This window comes from Diabrotica undecimpunctata, chromosome 2 (genome assembly GCF_040954645.1).
Source record: "Diabrotica undecimpunctata isolate CICGRU chromosome 2, icDiaUnde3, whole genome shotgun sequence".
NCBI classification, from domain to species: Eukaryota; Metazoa; Arthropoda; class Insecta; order Coleoptera; family Chrysomelidae; genus Diabrotica; species Diabrotica undecimpunctata.
This window is the reverse complement of record NC_092804.1, coordinates 141,353,914-141,379,433: the sequence shown is the minus strand read 5'-3', so window position 1 is coordinate 141,379,433 and position 25,520 is coordinate 141,353,914. Positions and strand designations below refer to the sequence as shown.

Here is a 25,520-nt window from a genome sequence, read left to right as displayed (position 1 = left end):
GACACTGCTATTTCTCGGTAGTTGTCACAAATTTGTCTTTAGCTTCCTTTTTATGTATGGTTGTGGTTGATATAACCGAAGTTCTCCAGTCTTCCGGTATATTTTCTCCATTTATACATTTTTGATACATTCTGGTTAGCTTCCCATATAGTTTGTCGGTTCTGTATTTTAGTAGTTCAGGTGGGGTATTACCTGGACCTGATGATTTTCCATTTTTTACCATATGACATACTTGTTTTACTTCTCTACTGTCAATACTAAGTGGGGATGCTATTGTAGTTTTCTACTTGATCCAAAGTATTACCGTTAATTATCAGTCTTTTATAAATATTGTTGGTTTTTGATAACCTCATAAATTTAATTTTTTTAATGTTTACTGAAAGTCTATATGCTTCCCCATACTCAACTATTGTACTCTTTAGCCTCTGGAGGTCGTGAAGTTTGTCCTCTTGTCCTCAATTATGACAGTATCGTGCGCATACCTAATGTTGTCAATTGGTGTCCCATTCTTTATTCTAGCTGTTTCTCCCTCGAGAGCTCTTTTCATAATTTCTTAAGAGTATGCGTTGAACAGTACTGCCGACAATACACATTCCTGTCGTGTCCCTCTTTTAATTTTGAACTCTTCTGAAGTGTATTCATTAATACGTATATGTGCCCGCTGCTTATAATATAGATTCGTTATAATTTGAAGATCATTATAGTTTATGAAACCCAAATTGTGTTTATATTTAGAAATTCAAATTAGGGTTCTTCAAAGTCCATATCAAGTATTTGGTAAATTCGTCTGTGAATAATATTTAAGAACATTTTAAGTGTGTAAGACATCAGACTTATGGTGCGGTGGTCACTGCATTATTTAGCGTTTGGGTCACCCATTCGTTGAGTATGTCACCCGATTGATTAATTTCATGAAATAGTTTTATCAGGATATCCATGTATTCATGCTGTATTATCTTAACGATCACACCATGGTGATAAAACAGGTTGGTGAGTGGTTAGCATTAGGTAGAGACGTAAGTTACACAGTTTCCGTGTGACTCCCTTTACTCAAACACTTTACATTGATGTAAATCTCTTTCCTCCTGTATTTTAATCTTATCATCCCCTGATTGTGCAGCACGTAGTTGCACATAAAATTCATCGCATATCTTACATGTACCTGACTGTGGAGCACCGAAACGCAAATTCATTTCTTTGAAAACGCTGTCATATATTGTTTTACTCACAGTAACATTAGGATTTTCGACTAAAGAATATAAGCGATGTAGTTACATTATGTAGTATTTTGACAAAAATTTACGAAGCTAGTGTGTACAGAGTAGTTAAAACAGACGATGAAACAAACGATAATAATACTGTGAAGGTTGAGACAAGAGAAAGGAATAAAATTGGATTCGTCGTGCAGTATATGAATTTTATTTTAAAACGGAATTCTTAACTATAAAAAAAATTGCTTCTTCTGTTCAATCTAATGAAAATATTCAAAAATATCAAGTGTTTTGTTACGTATTTTACGTGAAATGAACTTCAGGTATTTAAACAGAAAGACAAATAGTACCCTTATTGAAAAAGAAGAAATCATTTTATGGCGCAGAAAGTATCTGAAGCAAATAGCAGAATTTAGAAGAGATGAAAAAAATATATTATACGAATGAAACATGGATAAATAAAGGACATACTGTAACAAAAATTTGGCAGGATTTAAATGTGAAAAACAAACGACAATCTTTCCTAGATGGTTTGTCAACAGGTTTAGAAGCCATATCTAAAAAAGGAAAAACGCCTTATTATTAGCCATATTGGTAGTGATTCAGGATTTGTTGAAGAAGGTTTAAATGCATTTATTTCTAAAAATATTGAAGATTACCATAAGGAAATGGATGCAGATCGTTATGAAAAATGGTGTTCAGATATTCTGTTAAAAATCGAACCAGGATCTGTTATGGATAACGCTTAATATCACTGCCGGCGTGTAGAACAGTTAGCAACCACTAAATGGAGAAAATGATGGGCTGAATACTTTGAAAGTCTTCTAAATGTCCAGGTAGACGCGGATGGAAATAAAGCAAATTGTGAGTACCAAACGGCCGCGATAGAAGTACCCCCGTCAAGCCTGGAAGAAATTATCACGGCGATAGAAACCCTAAAAAATGACAAATCCCCGGGACTAGACAATATTGATGCAGAACTGATTAAAAAAGGAGGGCATGAACTTAGAACTAAAATACACCAATTAATGAAAGAAGCCTGGGAACAAGAAATAATGCCAAAAGAATGGAGTGGCTGTATTATCGTGCCAATACATAAAAAAGGCAGAAAGGATACATGTGGCAACTACAGGGGAATCTCAGTAATCGGTACTACATATAAGATATTAGCTTCAGTTGTACTAAAACAATTACTGCCATATACAGAGGAAATTATTGGCGATTACCAATGCGGCTTTAGGCCTGGAAGATCAACAATCGACCAAATATTTACTATCAGACAAATGCTAGAAAAGTATTGGGAATATAATAAAGAAGTACACCAGATCTTCATAGATTTCAAACAAGCATATGATTCCATAGATCGCTTAAAACTGTGGAGTGCAATGATGGAGTTAGGCGTACCAAAGAAGCTGACCATGATTGCGCGAATGTGTGTCAACAATTCCTTTGCACAAATTAGAATAGGAGGCAAAACTTCAAAGGCTTTCGGCATAAGCACCGGACTCAGACAGGGAGACCCGCTGTCCCCATTACTATTTAACCTAGCATTGGAATATGCAATGCGAAAAATCTATACCAGAGTCAAACCAGACATAACTGCCAGAGGAGCAAAGATTATTCTCGCATTTGCAGATGATGTAGATGCAGTAGCACAGACAACACTGGAAGTTAAGGATATAGTATCGAACTTTGAAGAAGCAACACTAAGCGTAGGCCTGAAAATAAACGAAGAAAAAACTAAATACATGGTCGTATCAAAAAAGGAACGACAGCGAATAAGACAAAACATTACCATAAACGATCATAATTTTGAGGTGGTCAAAGAATTCAAATACCTAGGAGCAACAATTACCAGTGAAAACACAGGAGAACGGGAGGTTGAAATACGAATACTGGCGGGAAATAAATCATTCTTTGCCATTCAACATCGAATGAGGTCAAAGCTTCTCTCAAGGCGTGCCAAAATCCAAATGTACAAAACCATAATACGACCAGCAGTGACATATGGAAGTGAAACATGGACATTGAGAAAGAAAGAAATTAATAAGCTATTAGTATGGGAACGCAAAATCCTGCGAATTATATATGGTCCTTGCAGGGACAGAGTGACAAATGAATGGAGGAGCAGATACAACAATGAAATAGAGACTCTCTTCGGGAAAGGAAACATCGTAAGATACATAAAAGCCAATAGATTAAGATGGGCAGGCCACGTGGTACGGAGTGATGACGACAGACTGATTAGCAATGTGTTTTGGGAAAGACCAGATGGTAGAAAATCGACAGGAAGGCCTAGAAAAAGGTGGAAAGACGCAGTCAGGGAAGACCTGGAGAAGATGGAAGTAAGGCCATGGGAAATAATAGCACAGGATCGGAATCAATGGAAGGCAATAGTAAACGCGGCAAAAACTCACGAAGAGTTGTATAAGCCAATGATGATGATGATGCAATGGAGAAAAGCCTAGATTGCGGATTGGCTTAGTAAAAAAATATTAAATTCAATGAACCAATTTTGAAAATCGAGTTTCTAAACTTAGCACGGTATCATAAAGATAAATATATTAAATAGGTAGTAGATGAAGTGGCGCGATAACGAGGCATAATTGTAGTTCGATTGCCACCATACCATTGTGAGTTAAACCCGATAGAACTTATGTGGGCTGAAATAAAAGAATAAAGTAGCAAAGAACGATGTTAATAGCGCTGTCAGCAATGTGACCTCAGAGTCGTGGATAAAACGTATCGAGTATGTAGTGAAAGAAAAGCAGAATATGTGGAACCTTAATAACTTCATTAAAATTACGATAAAACCAGTAGTTGTGGATATGGGCGAAGATACTACTGATGAATCTGAAGATGACATAGATGATCAGATTAGATTATAATGTTAGTTTTTATTTGAACATATTTTTTATACTTTATAGAGATAAATATTCAGTTAAGGTGAACCATTTATCACTTGTACTGTTTTATACCAAGAAATACTTAAGTAATTCAGTTTTGCATGTTCTAAAAGTTACTAGACGACCCTTTTTCTTAACCCATATCACTAAATCTTAGTTGACAATACGAAACAAATTTATTCCTTGAATCACTCATAACTTTCTTAATTTAAACGAATAAAGCGTTTCTCCAAAAAAGTATATTTAACAAGTACTTAATAATTTTAGTCATCTAAGGCATCTACAAAATAAAAAAATAATTTTTATGACAATCAATTCCTTCTAAAATCCTGAATATTTTGTAATAATAACCGCACACCTGTGACTTGCGATTTCCTTTCCCCTCAGACCCACAAAGGTCTACATTGAAAATATGAGTCACTCGCTACAATTGTGGTACTATGGTATAGGCACAGAACAAATAACAATTGCTTTTTTGTTTTGTGGTATAGGCTAAGCTATCTATGTGTAGGATTTCTAAGTTAATATTTATTTCCTATGTTAGTTTCTTCTCGACTTTGATTTTAGTTTTTGTGTGTTAATGTCTACTCAATCACATCTACAAAGCATATGTAGGCAGATTTGTTTTACTTATTCAAATGCTTTCTCAACACTTTCTTAGGCTATGTTGCTGAAAGCCTTGTTGCTCTTGACTAGTTAGGTATTTTTAATATTTTTGTTGGTCGTTTACGAGTTCTGTTAAGCAAGTTGAGTATATGGTAGTTGGTTGCATTTCTCATCATCATCAGTTGGCGCTACAGCCCTTCGTAAGCCTTGGCCTGCTTCAAAACATTCTTCCATCCTTTCCTATCGAGTGTCTGTCTTCTCCAGCCCCTCACTCCAATATCCCTCAGATCTTCCTGTATATCGTCCAGATATCTGAGTTTAGGTCGCCCCCTTCTTCTTCTTAGGACCGGCCTGTTTAGCATAGTTATTTTAGTGGGATCACTCTCATCCATCCGCATAACGTGGCCCACCCACCTTAGGCGGTTTATTTTGATGGTCTTCACAATATCTCATCATCATTTTGGCTTTACAACCCTGTGTGGGTCCTAGCCTCCCCAAGAATTTTTCTCCAGTCGTCCCTATCCATCGCCTTCCTCCGCCAAGCACGTATTTCCATATTTCTCATGTCTTCATCGAAATTATCTAGGAATCTTGTTCTGGGTCTTCCTCTTCTTCTTTGACCAATAGGTCTATCAAGGAGCGTTTTTCTAGCTGGGTCGGTTTGCTCCATCCGCATTACATGGCCTACCCACCTCAGACGTCCTATCTTTATGTGTTTTACGATATCTGGTTCCTGGTATATCCTATAGAGTTCGAAGTTGTATCGTCTTCTCCAGACACCATTTTCATTTACCGCTCCATAGATGCGCCTTAGTATTTTTCTTTCGAAACATCCTAACATGCTTTCATTGCTTTTTGTTAAAGTCCAGGTTTCTGAACCATATGTTAGGACTGGGCGTATTATTGTTTTGTAGAGTTTTACTTTTGTATTTCTTGATATAACTGTAGATTTAAAAAGGAGATTAAGCCCAAAATGGCATCTATTAGCCGTGCAAATTCTGCGGTTTATCTCTGCGGTAGTGCCATTTTCAGTATTGACGAGCGTTCCCAGGTATACAAATTCGTTAGCTGCTTCGATGACGTCATTTTCTATAACAAGTGGCCGTAGTGTTTGTGGTTGCGTACCTATTTTCATGTATTTTGTTTTATTGGTGTTTATTATTAAACCCATTTTTGTGGGTTTAATAATATCTGCATCACCAAAAAGTCTATAGAGTTCAAAGTTATATCGCCTTCTCCACAGACCTGTTCGTTTACTTCGCCATTAGTAGCATTTCTAGTATTTACTTTATTATGTATTGCTATTGTTCTATTTGGCCTTCACTGGTCTGGTGTACGATGGTTTTTTGAAATTATCTGTAAAAGTTGGTTCTTCTTCGTATTTTAAGGGGTGGTTTGTAATTGCATCTGGTGCTAGGGCTTTCCTGTTAATTTTCATTTAATATTTGCAATACCTAATTTTTTCTTTTGTGACTTCTATGCTACACTAAAACTATTCTATTATCACTTCTTTATTGTTCTTTTCTTCTATAGGCGACGATTTTAATAATTATTAATAATCGGTATTACTGTCATCATTTTAGTTCTTTTGTATACATATGCATACGCAGATATACATATATTTTACATTTCTTTACTCACGAATTTTGTTTTTTCTTTCGTTTAAAGATTTTCAAAATTTTTTGTAGAGCTCTTTGCTCTTATTTGTATTCCTTCCCTTCGAAGGGTTTTGTTATAAAATGAATTTTTCGAAACTATCTTACCGGTTTTGTTATACTTTGTTTATTATAAGAGGTTCTTTGCAGATAAGCATATCAAATTAATGCTGCGTTAATCAATGCATTTTCTAGCTTTATGAGGATGTCCACCTGTTTATTTTCTAACATTTCGCGAATATCGACAGATGGTTCGACTACCCTAGGATTTTTCGATGTTCTGTAATATTTAGTTCATTTAATATTATCGATAATTTTTTTTATTCTGACGACTATTATAAAATATCTTTTATAATTTAAGAACAACTCTACGAAATATCTATTTAGCATATTTTCAAAGTTTAAAGTTAAAAATACAATTCTAAAAAAACATTTATACAAGGCATATACTTATCTCAAAAATAAATGAGTATGATTATAAAGTATTCAATTTTTTTTTATATTAATTCAGATTCAGAATTTTTACTAAAACAATGCATCGACAATTTTTCTTGAATACAGCATGGGAAAGGTTTATTAAAAATAAAATAGGCAGTCACTTGGAAACTTACCAATAAATATGCTGCAAAGAAACCGGATGCAATTTGCACACTACAACAAAAACAATTTTTAACCAAAGCCATTTTAAACGCACAAAATTCACATTTTTGGCTCCAAACAATGTTTTTTTCACATTTCAAACTCAATAACAATCACTAGTACTCATGTCACAGGTCACTTATTTGTTTTCTTTATACTTGTTTTATATTAAAGCACTGGTTTTATGTTTCTTCTAATTCTCGTATTATTAAGTAATAACCCAAAGTTCTCGAATACATTTTCTGATAATTAAAGTGTTTAGAACCATGGGTGAGGCAACGAAGTGAGTAATATCGTGTATATTTGCAACTTTTTGAATATTTAATTCACGTGCGCACTTACTTTCTCTTCAAATATTGCCTCCACTTCCAAGCAAGGTGAACATCGACAAGACATCAACCAAAGAACTTTTATTTTGTGTTAGGCAATTCTTATTACTTATCATTGAATTTTGCTTTGCATATAATTTAGAAAATGCTTTTTAATATACATATATTTGATGTAAGTCTTATTTATTGTGTTTAATATTATTGGCCTATTCTGTTTCTCTAAATCTCATCGAATTTTGTTCGTCTAAAACTGTTTCTACGGTATATAAATGTTTTACGTCCTCGTGTGTCCGAGAACTCTTTTCAGATAAATCCACTATTTCCGTTTTATAGAAGAACGCAGTTATTAGTCTAGTTAGTGTATGATAAATTTGTAAATAATTAATAATTCCATTTTGACTCAATACCGATTTGCGCTTTTGATTTTATTTTTTTTTTCAGTTTTATACATGTTATCCCAGTAAATAAATTGTTGTTTTGTTGGTATGCTGTTTCAGATTTGAGCTGTTTGAGTGTTCTCTCATGGTACAATGAATACACAAGGTATGATACATAATGTTCCAAAATCGGTTCGCTTTCGCGCATGACGTAGTCAAGATCGCTTATTCCCGCAACATTTGAATGTAGTTGTATAGGAAAGATTTTTATTTTCAGTTTTTTTATATAATTTGGCTAATTTAATTATAGTAATTATAAAGAGATGATAAAATTATGTTATTATAATATTTATCCTTTATAAAACATAGATATCCTTTATAAGACAAGTTTTAATTATCTTTTATTACACGTAGGTACAGGTTAATTAACTTATACTCCAGAGTTCGATATTTCAGATGTTTAAAAAGATACAGAAAAGTGGTAATGGAGGTACACAAAATTTGTACGTATATATACCTACTGAACTAAACACAAAGTCAAAATAAATAATGACAAAGTCAACTTTATTTATATCGAATGAGCTAGCTGGCCATCGAATATGAGTGTAGTGAGGGCACACAATATTGCACAACATTTAAAATGACATTTTTGTAATATTCACACATAAAATTATCTTGGTATTGTTTATAATAATGATAACATTGTATATTTTAATAATGATAACATGATTTAACAAAGAAAAATATGTTATTTTGGAAGATGCTAAATTGATTTCCTCCGAAACAGTTCTTATTGCAAATTGCATAGCAGGCTGAGGCTAATTTCTTACTTAACAAATCGATATGAAAAAACCATTTAAGGTTTCATGACTAATAATTAATAAAAATAAAGATTTAGACTTACGTCGTTGACCTAGAAGTAGTAAGAAGCTGCTCAACATACTTTTTGGACTCTCTGTGTTCGCCTCCTTGTACGCGTTTCTTTTGGTTGGTTAAAAGGGTAGCCGATGTTGATTTAGGCAAATAAAGACTAGGTACTGCCTCAGGTTTGAGTTTTAGACCCTTTTTAGAAACGTAATTTAAAAGTTCCTGTTGTAGATTTCTTTGGTAATCTTCAGTTTTAAAATGTGTATAACAAATTCTTGCAGTATTACAATTAAAATTATCTACAACAAGATATAATCCACAGTTTTCTGGTCACGCTATCTTTAGGAAATGTATGGAACCTAAAGATTTTATCTTCATTGTCACTATTGCAACAAGCAATTGCACAGCGTACTTTGAAAAAGGTACAAAACCAGAAATACAATGGCAAATAACTACTATATAATATATACTATACAGTATAAATAAATAGTAACTAAACACCATTTGTATAAAGACACATATATAAGCATATATCTAAATTATTTTTCTATTATAAAATAGATGACTCAGTCAGTATTAAGATACTTTAAAATATATTTATTATCTCATAACTTGCAATAGTCACCATTGATAACCGATATTATTGTTGAACTTTTGTTTTTATACAAGCTTTCTGTCTTGCCGGTGTAAAGTCGTCTGAAGTCGATATTTATTGTGTTTTGCGTTTGAACTAATTTGTGTCTTATTTTCATATTATTATATTGTTTGATAAGTAAATTTTGCATATAATAATCGGTAGGTTATAGTAATGTGTATATTTTTTATTTTACTAAATTTCATTATAACTCATCTAAAATACCATATTGAATTGTAAAACAGTTTTTTCTCTATTGTACTCTATTTTGTTTTTATTTCAGTAAAACTGCTTGGAAGTGAGTGACAGTGAATCAGAATAAGCAAATCTACTACTATTTACCTATTCACAGTATTTCCTCTGCATGAAATTTTTAAATTTCAAGGGATTTGCATACAAAAAGAGTACTTATATTATTAGTATATGTATGAAAACAAAAATAAATATTTTGCCTGAATCTCTAAGAGAAGTAAAGGTTTTACGCTACTGAAAATATATTTTTTATTCAATTATAACCAAAACAAAACATTTAAAAAAAAATTAGATCACTTTTTAACCATAATTTCAAAATTAATGTGTACGTTAAGCTGTAATAATGGGTTCGAGGTGGTTCAGGCGATCTTAACTACGTCACACTCCTGGGCCAGCTGTCAAATGTCATGCGCAATATCATACCTTGTGTATTCATTGTACCATGGTGTTCTCTATTTAATATTCATGTCAAATTGTCAAGTCAAATGTCAAAAGTTATCTCCGTTCCGTTCTGGTTGTGCTAACTTTGACACGGCTATCTTGATTTTCTAATTTGCAGGAATTTCAGAAAAGGTAAAAAGTCCATATTTTTAGTTCTACACTGTAATATTTTGTACAAAAATCCTACTGAATTTTAAGTTCATTATTCATCATCATCATTCCTAATTTTTATTTAGTAAAAGTTATCCCGGTGGTGTATGTACTATGATTACGTAAATGTCGACTTAGTAGGCTGTTTAATTTTTGACAAATAAAGGGAAAAAATGAAAAGCAAAACTAATTTCACCTAACAATTATTTTAAATAGCACCAGTTGGTGTTTTAAAAGCAATTTGTTAAGATTAAAGATATTTTTGTGATACAAAGACTGCAATCATGAATAAAAATTGGTTTACAGCAGTATCTGTAGAGGTTATAGAAGGCATTAGGTAATATAAAAATATAAAATAAAGTCTTTCATATACTATATTCACATCTCCAATAAATTGAATAAGCTTAATAAGTAATATATTCTTCCTGTCATCTCTAGATTGCAACAAAAATTTACACAAATTGTTAGTTTACTTCTACTCTAAGTCTTAGGAATGGATTAATTGATTTTCAAGTAATCATTGGCCTTCTGTTCCATTTTATTTAACATATCTCCATAGCTCTTTTAAATAAAATATCTTAAAATTTTTTTTGATGTTTTTATTCTTTATTATGTTTGATATTTACTTATATATGTTAAAACATGGTTTCATGATCTTGTGATCATATCATGATCTTTTTTCCTGGTTTTTTACTTACTAAGGAATTACTGGCAAGAGAATTCTATTGTCATCATTGCATGTTGTTGTCTTTTTAAATACAAAGCACATGATATGATTTTTCTGATGGGTATTCTCAAGTTCAAAGTTAATTTCATGTAATCAATGAACTATCTTCCAATATGTCAAAATTATTAATATGAATGAGACATAAAATTAAATTATTAGATGAATGTTTGTATTACCAAGTAACAAGTAAATATAGTAAATAATATTCAAAGTGGAAATCCTAATGTTCTGTAGGAAATGCGAATAAATGCATCAATAATGAATTTAATATATATTAGATTTATTGGTTTTTGATATCACTAATTAATGAAGTAAAGTTTTTAAAAAGTATACTTTTCCTATTCTATTTTCTTAAGGTTACCTATGTTATAATTTTAGAAATAAGATTAAAATGGCAGACAAAGTAGAAAAGGTTTCCAGACCAATGAAATTCCCTTACACATTCAGTGCAAAAATTGCACAATTCCCTATCAAGCACTACTTGAAGAACCAATGGATCTGGAAATACTATGCTATTTCTCTTGTAGTATGTCTTCCAGTCTTCAACTCGATTAGTAAACTATGTAAGTATTTTCTTATATTAGTAATTGTAGTTGTTATTAGGTGTTTTGAATTTAAGTTTATTACTCTTGTGTATTTGTTGTCTTCCAACCAATTACAATAAAGTATCATTAATAGCAATTGATATGAATTGAACATATCTAGAGAACTGGAAAATTTTACTAGCCAAATATGTTTTAACAAATCACTGAAAACTATCATGACTTAAGTACAAAAAATTATTACATTTTGTGATCTAATCAAAATGTTCAACAAATGCAACAATATCAGCAAACTGATGCAGCTGATTATAAAAAGAATAATTGAAGTAAATACAGATTCAGTAGATGTAAATTATTATGGCTTAACGTTAGAAATTGGTTTTGGAATTGGAATTATTGCTTAACAATATTAGAAACCATACAGACATTGACTTAACACACTTATACCAGCAGAAAACAAAGACTTTTGGGGAGAATTTTATGACAATATTATAAGTTTGCATGAATCCAATCTATACTACAGGAATCATCCCTAGAGAAATGTTAACAGCAGCATTTGTGTGTTTGTCAAAGAAAGTAAATGCTAAAGAGTGTAGTGACTATCGAACCATAAGCTTAATGTCACATACCTTGAAAATTCTGTTGAAAATTATCCTCGCCAGAATTCACACTAAACGGAGCTGGAGCTTAGTGACACACAATATGGGTTCCGCAATGGTATGGGTACCAGAGAGGCACTATTCTCCTTCAATGTGCTGACGCAGAGATGTTTGGATGTTAACCGTCCTCTTTACGTTTGTTTTATAGACTACAATAAAGCGTTTGATAAAGTAAAACATGACCGACTCATGGAAATTCTAAAAAATAAAAACCTAGATGAAAGAGATTTAAGGTTAATAACAAACCTTTATTACAATCAGCGAGCAATAGTACGAATTGAAAAAGAGACATCTGAAGAAATGGAAATAAAGAGAGGAGTCAGGCAAGGCTGCATACTATCACCTCTATTATTTAACGCTTATTCTGAAGAGGTAATTCGAGAAACTCTGGAAGATGAAACAGTCAGCATAAGAGTAAATCGAGTCTGGAAATAACGGCTATTATTACTGTATCATCTGCATATCTGATAACAACATAAGATATGCAGATGATACAGTAATGCCGATAGTTTACAAGACCTGGAAAGACTCATAAGTAAAATAGTAATGTGTAGTAGGGAGTACGGACTCTCGCTCAATATCAAAAAGACGTAGTTTATGAAAATTTGTAAAAACAACCATAATACTCACGAAATCTTGACAGTAGAAGGCCAGCAGATCGAAAGAGTAAAAAAGTACACTTACCTAGGAACACTTATAACAGAAAATAATGACTACACTGCAGAAACCAAAGTCAGAATCGAAAAAGCATGTTCTAATTTTATGAAAATGAAAAAGGTCCTGTGTGGCAAAGATTTAACATTAGCTCTTAAAGTACGCCTAACAAAATGTTACGTATATAGTGTACTATACTATGGAGTGGAATCATGGACATTAAATCTAGACACCTTAACGCTGAATGAGACAACTTAACACCTTTGAAATGTGGGCCTATAGAAGAATTATGAAGGTTTCCTGGGTAGATAGAGTTACAAACAATGAAGTACTGAGAAGAATAGGTAAAGATAAGGAAGTTGAACTTACAATTAAAGAAAGAAAGCTACAGTATCTCGGACATGTGATGCGGGCGAGAAGTATGGCATCCTGCGACTCATAATGCAAGGAAAGATAGATGGCAGAAGAAGCATCGGAAGAAGACGCATTTTATGGCTCAAGAACCTGAGAGAATGATTTGGATGCAGCTTAAAACAACTATTTAGAGCTACTGCCTCAAAAATTAAAATAGCTATGATGATTGCCAACCTCTGTAGCGGAGATGGCACCTGAAGAAGATGAATCCAATAAAATATGGATGAATCTGTTGATGTTAAACATCTAATATGGCAGGTTATACTGGATGCTCTTTAGTATATGCAGTGTATACTTTGCCAGTTTTATTTAATTGAGTGTTATAACTGCTGAAAGTATTTAAGAAATTGATATTAAAGCAATATGTATTTTTGAAACAAACAATATACTTTTTTTCTTAAAAAAACTAAATATTTTATTTGTAATAATGCCATATTTATTTAATTTAATAAATCATCTTCCATACATAGTTTCTATGCAAAATAGGCTTGCCCGACATCACATAACAGCTCATTTTTATTTCTGTTAAATTTCGTTTCATAATTTTCAGTGTTTTAATCTGCAAGCAGGGCAAACTCTTCCAAACAAGCTCAGTTACAATCAAATATGATGTCATAACATCATTAAGTTAAACACAAACTGCTGTAATTTAAAAGATCAACTGTTACAACTACAGTATATACAGGGATGAGTGCCTTAAGAACCGGCAAAATAACACAAAAGATAGAAAACATAATACGTTGTGAAATAAAAAGAGATGAAAGTAGTAGAGGTGAGAAATTATCGATATTAACCTTTAATTTACTTTACATTACATTAGAATTATCGAAAATTTCCCACCTTTAGACGTTAGCTTATGAGCTGGTTGACTTCAGTCATAGTAATACGTATCACGTAATGTAAGTAAAACAGTTTAAGTAGGAGTATTTTTTTATCCAAAATTAAAATATTGATCAATAATAAACTATGATTTGAGACGTCGAATACACTCTTCTCAATACAGAATTATCATAGCTTGTTATTCTGTATTCGTCAACATAGAATTAATTATCAAATTACTACAAATTAAGCTGTTTACTTACATTTGCTTTATTGCCTTCAATCAGATTTTACTTTATGCAAAATTTAAAAAATGTAAATGTTCGACGTCATACTTGTAATATTATGACTGAAGTCTACTAGCTCATAAGCTAACGTCTAAAGGTGGGAAACTATCGATAGTCCTAATGTAATTTAATGTAAATTAGAGGTTTCTATCGATAATTTCCCACCTCTACTACTTTCATCTCTTTTTATTTCACAACGTATTATGTTTTCTATCTTTTGCGTTATTTTGCCGGTTCTTAAAGCACTCATCACTGTATATATGTCCTATCTGAAATTACAAATTGTTCTAATAAATTTATTTGTAAATATCATTTTAACTTGACCCTTTACCAACTCTAGTTGTTGATGGTTAACCCATTTTCTGCCAATTTTTTTTAGATATTTTATAAAATAATATCTAAAAATAGAAGTTAATAGACTAAACGCTGTGGTGGTCCCTAGTGACCTATCTTATACTATTACACCAGGCCAGAGCAATCTGTTGGGTTTTGTGGGCGATTTTTTATGCCTTCAGTGATTTTTTCTGCGGGCCAAGGGACCCACCTTTTCATTGATATTACTGAATCCATTGGACCTCTTACAGCTTAGGCCTAGGTATATGAGTTTATCTGTTGTTTTGTTTTTTTTTATGCAAACAATAAAACAATAAATTTTGATGCAAGTTTATGTATTTTAAGAAAAACAACAGAAATAAACATTCATGTGTGAAACAGAATAATTAAACATAACTGAATTCATTTGTGTTTAGTATTAAAACATTCAATGCACACAGGTTCATTACAATCTTTACAGAAGGAATTACCTTTTTTTTACATTGTTTGGATATTTTTTCTTCTCTTTTTTTTGGTAACATCCTTTGTAATACTTTCTTGTTTTGTGCAAAGGCACTTCCTTTTTGCTAAAAATATTTTCAGATTTTTCCTTTTTTTAGTCGTTTCATTTTCTATATTTTCTTTGTCTTATTTTTCATAAAACAACATATCTTTGTACAATTTTTCGCAAAACTCAGTAATAGATATACAGGAATTATTAATAATTTTGTAAAGATAGTGTGAATTTACCATTGTAGTGCCAAACAGTACTTCAATTGCAACTTTGCGGTACCACTTTATACTCTTTCTCAATGCTTAATTATAGGATGGGTCTATGAAACTCTTTCCTTTCTTGTACTCCAGAACAGCTGTTGTCTTATACTTTGTTCTTCTCCTTCTTCTTCTTCTTCCTCTTCTTCTTTCATTCTCTTTTCCTACAATTTCTTCCCGTTTTGGTTTTTTATTTGTAACTTCTTTTAGATTGCCACATTGATTTCATCGAAGTGTACCCAAGAGGTTTGTTTGTCTATCTAACAATTTGTTTGCTAGATCTAAACTTATATATAATTGTCAGTAACTACTGTCCTTCCGGCATCCAAAAATTGTACAGAAAGAGTCATTACAACGTTTGTAGAGCACTAGCTCCTGCATCTTGTTCTTTTCCGCAATAAATCTTCATGTTCCACTTCCAGAGCACAGTTTGAATACTTTTATTCCATATTTGTGGGTTTTAAGTGGTAAGTATTGCTTAAATATGAGACATCCTTGAAATGGAATAAGCGATTCATCTATATAGAATGTATTTCCTGACATATACACTTGTTGATATTTTTTTACAAGTGCACAAACTCGTAGCAAAACTAATGAAAGTGTATTAACCTTACCATTTGACTATATGCAGAACCCCCAACTTCCCGTACAAGATGTGTTTTACCTTACACAATTGACTGTAAACATGTTTAATATTCACAACTTTAAAATCGGTGAAAGTTTCTTTTACATGTACCACGAAGGCGAAGGCAGTATATGTCCGAACGAGGTGTGTTCTTGTTTGCTGTATTATATACAAAACTATGTTCCAGATAGTGTGGACAAGTTTGTGACAATTGCCCTGAGTAAAATAAAAACAATACAGTAGAGTGTGTATGACATTAGTTGAAACGAGATTTAAAAACGTAGAACAGATTTATCCCATTAAAGGGCACTTGTTTTGTCTGGCAATAGAGATTTTGGCACTAAAAAAACTTTTGAAGTGCTTCGACATAATTTTTTCTGTACACCAAGTTTGCTAAATTTATAATTACGTTGAGTATAATTAGAACATTTACTGTAATGCAAGTAGAAAATTATGATACACTTTTGATTTTAAGAATTGGTGGATCAACTTTTAAAAAGAGAACGTCGTTTCTCTAGAGTCAAGCAAAAGAGGCATGAACAAGAGAAATGAACAACAAAATTTGCACCGCTTTAAGCATGATGCCTCTAAACCTGGATATCGTAGTGGTTCCTCATTTATTAACAGCCCTTTTAATGTTAACACTATTCACGTTAAAATGCCCAATGCTGGCATCGTAAGCGTAAGAGCAAGATTCTGATTAAAGAAACCAAAATAAATCATATTAAACGGGCATTAAAATATATTCCAGAAAACCATCAAACATTTTATGACGGGATTGTTAACTGGCCAACTAAAAAATAAACAGAATTGTTATATCCTTCCATTTTTCTGTCTTGACTTTTTGCTAAATAAACATTATTTCTTGAAAAAAAGTAGAAAAAAACAAAAAGAAAAAATGACCCTGTTTTACTCTAATGTAACTACTAATCAATATTTGATTAGGTTTACTCAAAAAAAATCATAAATAATTTAGTATAGCATAGAATAGTCTGAATAGAATATTCTATTGTAAATAGTTTATACCTTTCGGCTTAGTATTGGAAACCTATTATATCTGCCAATTAAAATATTAATAAATGTTCTTTCTCTTTTTCAGCCAACTCTCCTGGAAACATTGCTAAATGGGCCGAAATTCGCAGAAAGGAAGCTGCTGAACATCATCACTAAGAAGTTTTTTTATTGTAATTAGTCTGCCAATTGTTTTGTTCTAACTTAATTTCTATTAAATACATGTAGATACAATGTTTTATTTATTTTTACCCTGAGATTTTTGTTTTTGTTTTAATTGTACTGTTTTTGTCCAAAAACATGCAAATGGTCATTGTTAGTTATCTCCGGAATCGTTGTTTTCAACAAAGGTATATCATATGTTTTGTAGCATTTTTTGTTCCACTCAGTATTAAGTTTTTTTTATAAACATTCAAATTGCATCTCAAAATCTTCGAACTAGAATAAACAAAATCTAATTGTTGTCGTCTATCCATCTTTTACGGGGCCTTCCTCTTGTTCTGTTTCCTTGGGGCTTTCATCTCTGGACTACTTTTACATCTCGGTTATCTGGCATTCTTTCTAGGTGACCAAGCCAGTTTAGTCTTTGTGACCTTAATTTCAGCTCATAATAGCCCTGATCAATTTAATTTTATAGTCATCAAAAAATCAAAATAAACCTTTTCTCTAATTAAGTATACCTATTAAACTTAAATTTTAAATACATAAAATTATAATATTACCAGAGGAGTCTTTGACCTATGTTAGTTCTCTTGACCATGTCTTGAATGCCATTGTCATTTAAAAAGTTAATTTGAATTTCCGACATCTGAACTCAGTTGGCTGGCGTCTGCAAACCAAAACTTATGCAAATGCTGTTTCGAGTAGGGATATATTGTTCCCGGACAGTTAAATCTGTAATCATCGACATTGTGTCGTTTATTTTAATACTCTAAAATATGTAATACTCAATTTAAACCCACCCTCGTCTTCTTGGTGAGCAAGTACTTCAAAGTATGGAATCTTAACCACATTTTTTGATCAACTGTCAAAATTTCAACCACATTTTCTTAATTTAGTGGGATTACCTACTTACTTTTTAGGTTCATTGAAGATGTTCTGATAACGAAAACGTTCGTTCTGTACAAAATCAACTATTTTAATTCCTTTGGATGTTTTGATTTAATTTTTAATTAAATATATAGGTACCTAACAATTAGAACAGAAGTTTTCACTTTAACCCATTAGCGCCGAGAAAAGAAAATACTTTTTATGTGCAATAATTGTATTTAAAACTACGTAAAAACAACTTATTTTTGTTAAATTTAAGCCGAAAAAAAAATTTTTGGAAAAAAAAGGTGGTCCCATACGGGACCACTAGGCGTTTGGCAAGATCAAATATTGAAACAATTCATTAATGTGCCCCATTTGTATGAAATGGTTTAAAACATGAAATGCAAAACCCAACGTTGCATTTTTCACACATTGTACGCCCTTTTGAACTGCAAACTGGCATGGCACACCTCTTTCTTTTGCCCTCAGGTACAGAGATAATCCAATGATCCTTGCAGTCAAACCTGGCGCAGTCAGACACTCAAAAATCACTTCCTGCTGCTCTACCTATTTTTCCAGTTCTTTTAGCGGGGACTTTATATGTAGCAAGTAGGTTTAAAAATTGAATGAATCGTAAACATTTTATGAGTTTTGTATAAAAATACTTTTACCTGACAAATACTTCTTCTAAACTCTAAGAGACTAATATTATTCCCGGATTTCCTACATATCGTCCAAGCATTTTAGAGAGCTGCGCCTAAGAGGTACGTAAATATTGGCCAGTACCATTTTTTGGAACGTATTCCGGCTCGGTAACTGAAAAAAAAAAATTACCCATATATTTTCATTTATATAAATATTGCTCTTTATTTCTTACCAAGATATATTACTGTCCATGAGATCAGTTCCTCCCATGCTGTTATTATACTGCGAAAGAAGATATGGCCTAGGTACTTGTATTGTCTTGCTATCCTTTTTGGAATATCTTTCCACATTTTTGACCGGCCGAACACCAAAACATGTGCTTGCAGCTGTTAACTTTGTTGTCCCTCCAGCGAACATATTGAATACCAGTCTCCTTATTCAATGTTGAAAAATATTCCCCTCGTGCCCTCTTTTCCATCGTCTTTTTGGAAACAAGTGGACAATTTCTAGGAATTCTATTATCCCTCACAGTACCTCTAACCTCGTACCCATTAGCTTTTAGAGTACTTAACAAGTTTGTACTGGTAAATAAATTATCAACGAAAAACTTGTATCTCAGAGATCCTTTGTCACCCAATTCTTCGATCATCTGTACCATGGGAGCTGCAGCTTTTCCGAAATATTTTTGATATTCTTAATGTTATATTCTGTATATTCTTAATGTAATCCCCTTTTGGAAAGTTGCGCGTCTCCGTTGGAAGTTTGTCTTCGTCACTATAAGTCGTAGGTTCTGGCAGATCATTCTGACCTTTCGGGGATTTGTATTAGTTTTTATTTCATAAGAACTATTTACGTTCTGCAAATCCTTATCATAGCTTGCTTCTAGGTCTGATTGTACACCTCCTAGACATTCAGAGTCTGCAAATACAACTTCCGCACCTGCACGAAGTTGACGAGGATTCAGGTTATGCGGGTCACCACCTTCGTCTTCGTCACCTGAATCCTCATCCGTAAGGAAATTTGATTCAGGCGGCTCAATAAAAATGTCTGTTACATAATCTTCTTCATATGCGATATCTAAAGCTTCCTGTAGTGTAATTCCACTGAAATTATAAAAAAATATGTTTTGACTACATAACCGCCTAGTGGGTCCATATGGGTACAGCAATATTTACATCAATTTTTAACTGCCCCTTGTAATTTTGATACAAAAATATGCACACTACGTTATATTTTACGATCTTTTAAAATAAGTAAAATTGATATGATCCTAGTATTCCCAAAAAAAGGTACTGAAAATTAGTTACATAAATCGGATGTCCATTATCAAACACTTTTTACTATAACACGATTTTTTAACTTCCTTAGCTTGTGAAATCTAATAAAACACTGATGAGTATTCATCAAAGCAGGTTCAGACAAGTCTAAACAAAGTATACATGCGGTAAATGTAATGTCGGATACCTTTACAGCTGGGTCCATATGGTGACTGTAGGCGCTAATGGGTTAATGTAAAGTTTTTTAAGTATTATGGTATACAGCCAACTCCCGGGAACTCTCAACTTTAAAAAAATATAGAAAGAATAGTAGATATCTTATACAAAAGAACTTTACAACGGAGACAGTATTGAATGTACAGAAGAAGAAGAAAGTGATGATGTTGGGGAAAATTAATTATCAAACATTAAAAGCAGTAGAAGATGAAATTCGGCCTGGTACTTAAGACACCAGGCCTGTAAGAAAATTAAGGCCTTCGAAATGTGGCTTTATCGTAGAATCCTAAAGATATCATTTAATGACCATGTTACTAACCAGGACGTTTTATTAAGAATGCAAAAAGGGTTGTTAAGAGTTGTTAACTACAATAAAAACACAACCAAAATTGAATACAACGGTCACATCATGAGGAACAGCGAAAAGTATGGGTTGCTGCAATAAATTCTTCAAGGAAAACGAGGACCAGGAAGGCGAAGAATATCCTGGCTGAAAAATCTGCGTACGGTTCAACACAACAACCAAAAATCTTTTCAGAGCAGCAGTTTGCAAAATACACATTACCATGATGGTCGCCAACGTCAGAAACGGATAGGCACAACAAGAAGACATTATTTGCATGTGTTGTCGTAATATTGCGATTATTTAGAAATTAAAACAAATTATACCAGGTATTTTAGAATCAAAATTCAATCACTATTAGATATAGTCCTTAATATTCCAGAATAATTTTTTTAACCTTCGGTGCTTAATTTGTTTCCAGTGCTTTTTACCTTAAACTACATTCTACTTAAAATCGGTTTGCATTTCTTTCATTTTAAGATATGCCAAAGCCCATAAACGGTTGCATCATTGTGTTGCGAGCAGGTGTTCTTAGGGGAATGATATTATGCTCGCACATATGAATAGGTTGTGTTATAGGTTTTTCTACAAACGAAATTCATTTAATTGACGGCAAGTTTAAATATCGTAGTGTTTATGAAATCGTAAAAGTTTCGTTAAATCTGCAAACAATACCTAATAACAATGAAAATATTGCGTAAAGTTTTTATCTTTTTGATATCTCTCAGCAGTAAGATACTTAAAGCGTAAGTATATAGATCTGTGAGTATTTAGACCTAATATTATAGTTGATGTTTCTATATTGTATAAATTTACGATTCTTAATTTAGTATTTTAGCATTTAGAAAGTTCATTTAATGAATAAATATTTTATTTTTCATCAATGGTTATACGATTTATTAATTTATTTATTTTTATTTATTCAATGAGAGAATAAATGTCTCTGATAACAATGCTAAATATAGTATTTTTCATATAAAAATGCGTGCACGTCATTAAAGATTTACGACGTCAGAACCCCACAGCGTTGCCAAAACATCAGAATAGTAGTTAGTAAGTGAGGAATTTTTAAAATGTCAACTATTTGTCAAACTGTTATATTAACAGTAAATACACTTAGTTTTAAGACTACTACAACACACTAAAATACATAAGAAAACATTTTAATACAAAATTATATATTCTAAATTTTAAACTTACCTCTTTCAGAGCATTAATAGTAAAAACGTTCCGCTATTATTTCTTGTTCAAAATAATCTATCTTATATGAAAGCTTATCAGCTTTCTACATACTATTTAGTTGTTTTGGCATAGCACAATCACAATACACAACAATAATTAGTTTTTAAAGCTATTAATCTAAATTTAATATGTATTTATAAATACAATTTATTAATATATAATATATTATGATCAAATTGTGTAAGAAATCAAAACATAAAATTCCTATTCTAAAAAAGCGGCAACACTTTAAACAATTTTGCCACACGCTTAACTGTCAAAAAATTTGAAGTATTCCGTACAATTGTCTAATATATTTAATTAAAATTATTATTTTGTGGGATATTAGACTCAAAGAGTTATTTCATAAAATTTATATATTAATAATAACAAATGTTTTTGGTTATTTAATCAATATAATTCTAAAATTCCCAATATATTAATGATTACATTTTTCTGATTATTATACCATATTGACGCCTATGAAGGGTCGAGTAGTTCCGTATGGGTTTCGTATTATTAGCTGTGTTTGGAAAATTTGAACTCTAAGGTTGACGTTCTGGAAATTTTAAATATAAGTGACGCCACTTTATATAAATTGTGACGTGCACGCATTTTTATATGAAAAATACTATATATAATTATTACCTACATATCCTGAGCGAAGGCTGTGTGGGTTAAATGGGGTTAAACTAGAAAACAATATAATAGAACCACTAATATAATTACTTTAACACATTTATAACACACACTTTTGAATAAGAAGATGAGGTTTAATTGTACAAACAATATGTATAAGTATGTTAGATGTTATCATTAATGATATTTATTTAACAGAAGGAAACCTCTAACTTATTTGTACAAAAACGAAACAAAAAATGAATGCAAAAAATGTCATTGTGAGGGAATTATCAAATGCACAAGGAATCTACGTTCCTGTAGTTGGCTGTATACCATATATTGAAAAAACTAATTAAAATCCTTTGTAAAAGGTATAAATTTATACCTTTTACAAAGGATTTTAATTAATTTTTTTAATTATCAAACGGTTCTCATAAATTAGAGTTTTTAATTTTCGTTTGAAGGCATTGAGGTTGATTACTTTTACTATGGCAAGGATAAGGTAGTAGTACTTTATTCCTTCTACCACAGTGCTTCGTGGCCCTGTAGTTTTTTTCATTGCTGTAGCTCTAAGGTGGAATCTGTTTCTTACATCAGAGCTGTACAACTTCCAGTAGTTTGGGGGCCATCATATAAGACGATAAGAATATGAGGGCCGTATTATATGCGACTTGGTAAATGATTTATAATGAATAAAACTGGTGTATATTTGGATATCCATTTTTATTTATCCCAGAAGCTAAGTTACATTACAAGGTTAATTACACATATTAAAAAAACACATATAGGTATATATATTCCTAAATTTAGTGAAAAGTTTGTGGATGCTGATTTTCAACAACAAGAGTAAGAATCAATATTAATTTCAATATTTGTTGTTACAAACCAAGTAACTGAGAAATTGATTTATCAGAGAGCGAACATCTGCATTTGGATTTTACAAATTTTATTTTTAAAAATCTGCTTTCCAAAAGGTACGTTCTTCCAAGCATGGAACTCATTCTAATACAAAATTTTCTTAAATTGTAATAACGTTCCTCTGGTAGTAATTTGAAAAAGTCCAATCCTCTTTCAGGTCTTCCCTGGTAAAAATGATCTGACTGCAAATCATAGAGTTCCAGTTGAAGGTTAGGTCTTACATTTTCAACACAGATAGTGAGCAGCTGACTAAACAGTGAAATATCTTCTTCAATTTTCCTTAAGTCATCAAATTAACTGCCAAATTCTTCTATAAGTGTTTTAATCCAGTTCAAATAGGTTAAAAATAAAATTTCATCAAAGTCCTTCATTTCTTTAAGATGGTCTTTACAGTTTGGAACGATAGTGAAATCTTGCTTCTCTAAGGATGACTTGAAGAGCTTAATTTTATTTTTAAATCCTTTTGTACGTCCACGGTAAAAAATGTAAGGTCTGACAAGAAGTTTGCTTCTTCCATTGACATTTCTTAGGAAAAGGACAATTTCCTTGCATAGAGCAAAAAACGTTGCAAATAGTTTAACCAACGAATTTCTGTGTATAATAATAAGTCCAAATATGCAGCATCTACTTCAGCCAAAAAATCATGAAACTTCATGAGTGCTCGATTGCCGCCTCTGACAATGTTTGTTATTTTAACAGCAACTTTCATGGCATCTGTTTGACATAAAGATTTTCCACATAGGGCATATTGGTGAACAATGCAGTGTTAATTTTGACAGGACAGTTGATTTTATTTTGTTTTAAGAGTCCAGAAAATTTAGTTTTACTTTTTACCATTGCTTTGGCTCCATTGGTTACAATGTAGCAAGATTTATCGAATCTTCTATAGTCAGATACGGCTTTTTGTACTCCATCGAACATGTCAGTTCCCATGGTTCTTTCATGTAATGGAATTAAACTAAACATCTCTGCTACAGTAAAATCGTCTTAAATAGTTCGAACAAGAATTAAAAGTTGACTAATATCAGATTGATCAGTACTTTCGTCCAGATACAAAAAAACGTGCATTTTTTAATTGTATTGTACAACTTTTTAGAAACATATTCATCAATATGTTGTACAGGTCTCGCAATTGTTTGATGGGATACTGCAACTGTTTTGAACTTCTGGGCGATTTTTGGTTTATTAAATTGTTCTTCCATTGTTATTTCACAATTCTTTATAAGGGGTTCATCACTAAATGTTTTTTTGGTTTTGAGCTCTTGAGAATAAATAAGAACTAAGCACTGATTTCTGATACAATCTTACTTTCACATTAAATGTATCATTCTCCCAGATAGCTGTCTAAACGCTAGTTGTTACTCCCTTATACATGTGTCCCACAATTTTCACGTACTCAAATATTTTCAGAGTTTTCGTGTTCAAGAATGTTTGTTTCTTTATTTCTGTAATTTTTTCATCAACTGTCTTGTAATGAAAATTGTATTTGTTGTTGTATAATTTGCGTAAATCCAAACTAATCTCGGATATTTCCGTTTCTTCATGTATCAGTCTATCAATTACTCATTGCCATATTTTCATGGAGTTACTAAGTAGTTTTATGACTTTGTATTTTGGGTATTCATGTACATCTTCGTTGTTCTTGTAAACAGGTATGTTCTAATACACTGCTTTTCCATTCGTCTGGCTTTTGTCCCACTTCCTTAATTCTATTAAATAAACCTGTTAATAAACTTTTTTCTGCCTCTTCTAAATTGTGCACACTTTGCCAGTGATTTCATCCAATCCAACTGTTTTACCTTTTTTCTCTATTTTTGATTAATAACGTTTGACGTTTGCTTTTTTTTGGGACCATTTTTGTTAATCTGTCCATCAGCTCAACAGGTTTTTTCAAATTTTTCATTTAGTTAATTGACTTCATTTTTTGTCATTCTTTTAATGTGTCTCCTACATTCTTGGTCCCTATCTTGTAACCATTAATTTATGTTGTCTAAGTGTTTCTGATTTCGTTAGGTACTTTTTATTCTCTCCATAAATGTTTTTCTTGATATTTTTCCTACAATTTTCTACTACCAGCATACCCTTTCCTTCACATTCTCTAAAAACTTATTATAGTTAAATGAATGCACTTTAAGGATTATTATTATTATATTACGAAACTCCCAAACAAGACACATTTCAAACTGAAAAAGAATTTAATGGACGTATTATTTATTCACATTATCGCTAATAAAAACGGGTCTTGAAACTTACTGCCTTAAACAGTTTGTGGCTTATCTGTAGCATATCTATTTATATTTTTATTCATGTATTTTTGATATTCCTTTATGTTGATATCATTTTTAACAGTGCCTTCGTC

General features: G+C 31.9%; 3 protein-coding genes across 4 annotated transcripts in view; 2 read left to right on the top strand and 1 right to left on the bottom strand.

Annotated features, from left to right (window-relative positions):
• Rcd6 (Reduction in Cnn dots 6) overlaps positions 1-7,373 on the bottom strand; it is an 85,378-nt gene extending 78,005 nt beyond the window's left edge. Inside the window, exon 1 of the mRNA XM_072523601.1 lies at positions 6,990-7,373. Within this exon, the coding sequence (XP_072379702.1) occupies positions 6,990-7,061 (72 nt within the window). The 5' untranslated portion in view covers positions 7,062-7,373. The remainder of the gene's footprint in view (positions 1-6,989) is intronic.
• A 2,537-nt stretch (positions 7,374-9,910) lies between these two features.
• On the top strand, positions 9,911-17,122 carry roh (reduction of Rh1). Its single transcript, XM_072523600.1, has 3 exons — positions 9,911-10,049; positions 11,173-11,357; positions 16,977-17,122. The coding sequence occupies exons 2-3, from the start codon at positions 11,186-11,188 to the stop codon at positions 17,045-17,047; spliced, it is 243 nt and encodes an 80-aa protein (XP_072379701.1). The 5' UTR covers positions 9,911-10,049; positions 11,173-11,185; the 3' UTR covers positions 17,048-17,122.
• A 3,948-nt stretch (positions 17,123-21,070) lies between these two features.
• Positions 21,071-25,520, top strand: part of pug (pug C-1-tetrahydrofolate synthase, cytoplasmic) — a 115,500-nt gene continuing 111,050 nt past the window's right edge. Inside the window, exon 1 of one of the 2 annotated variants that reach the window (XM_072523597.1) lies at positions 21,071-21,147. In XM_072523597.1, the coding sequence (XP_072379698.1) occupies positions 21,086-21,147 (62 nt within the window). In that variant the 5' untranslated portion in view covers positions 21,071-21,085. Of the gene's footprint in view, positions 21,164-25,520 lie in introns of both variants that reach the window. The other variant, XM_072523598.1, reaches the window with a different exon arrangement.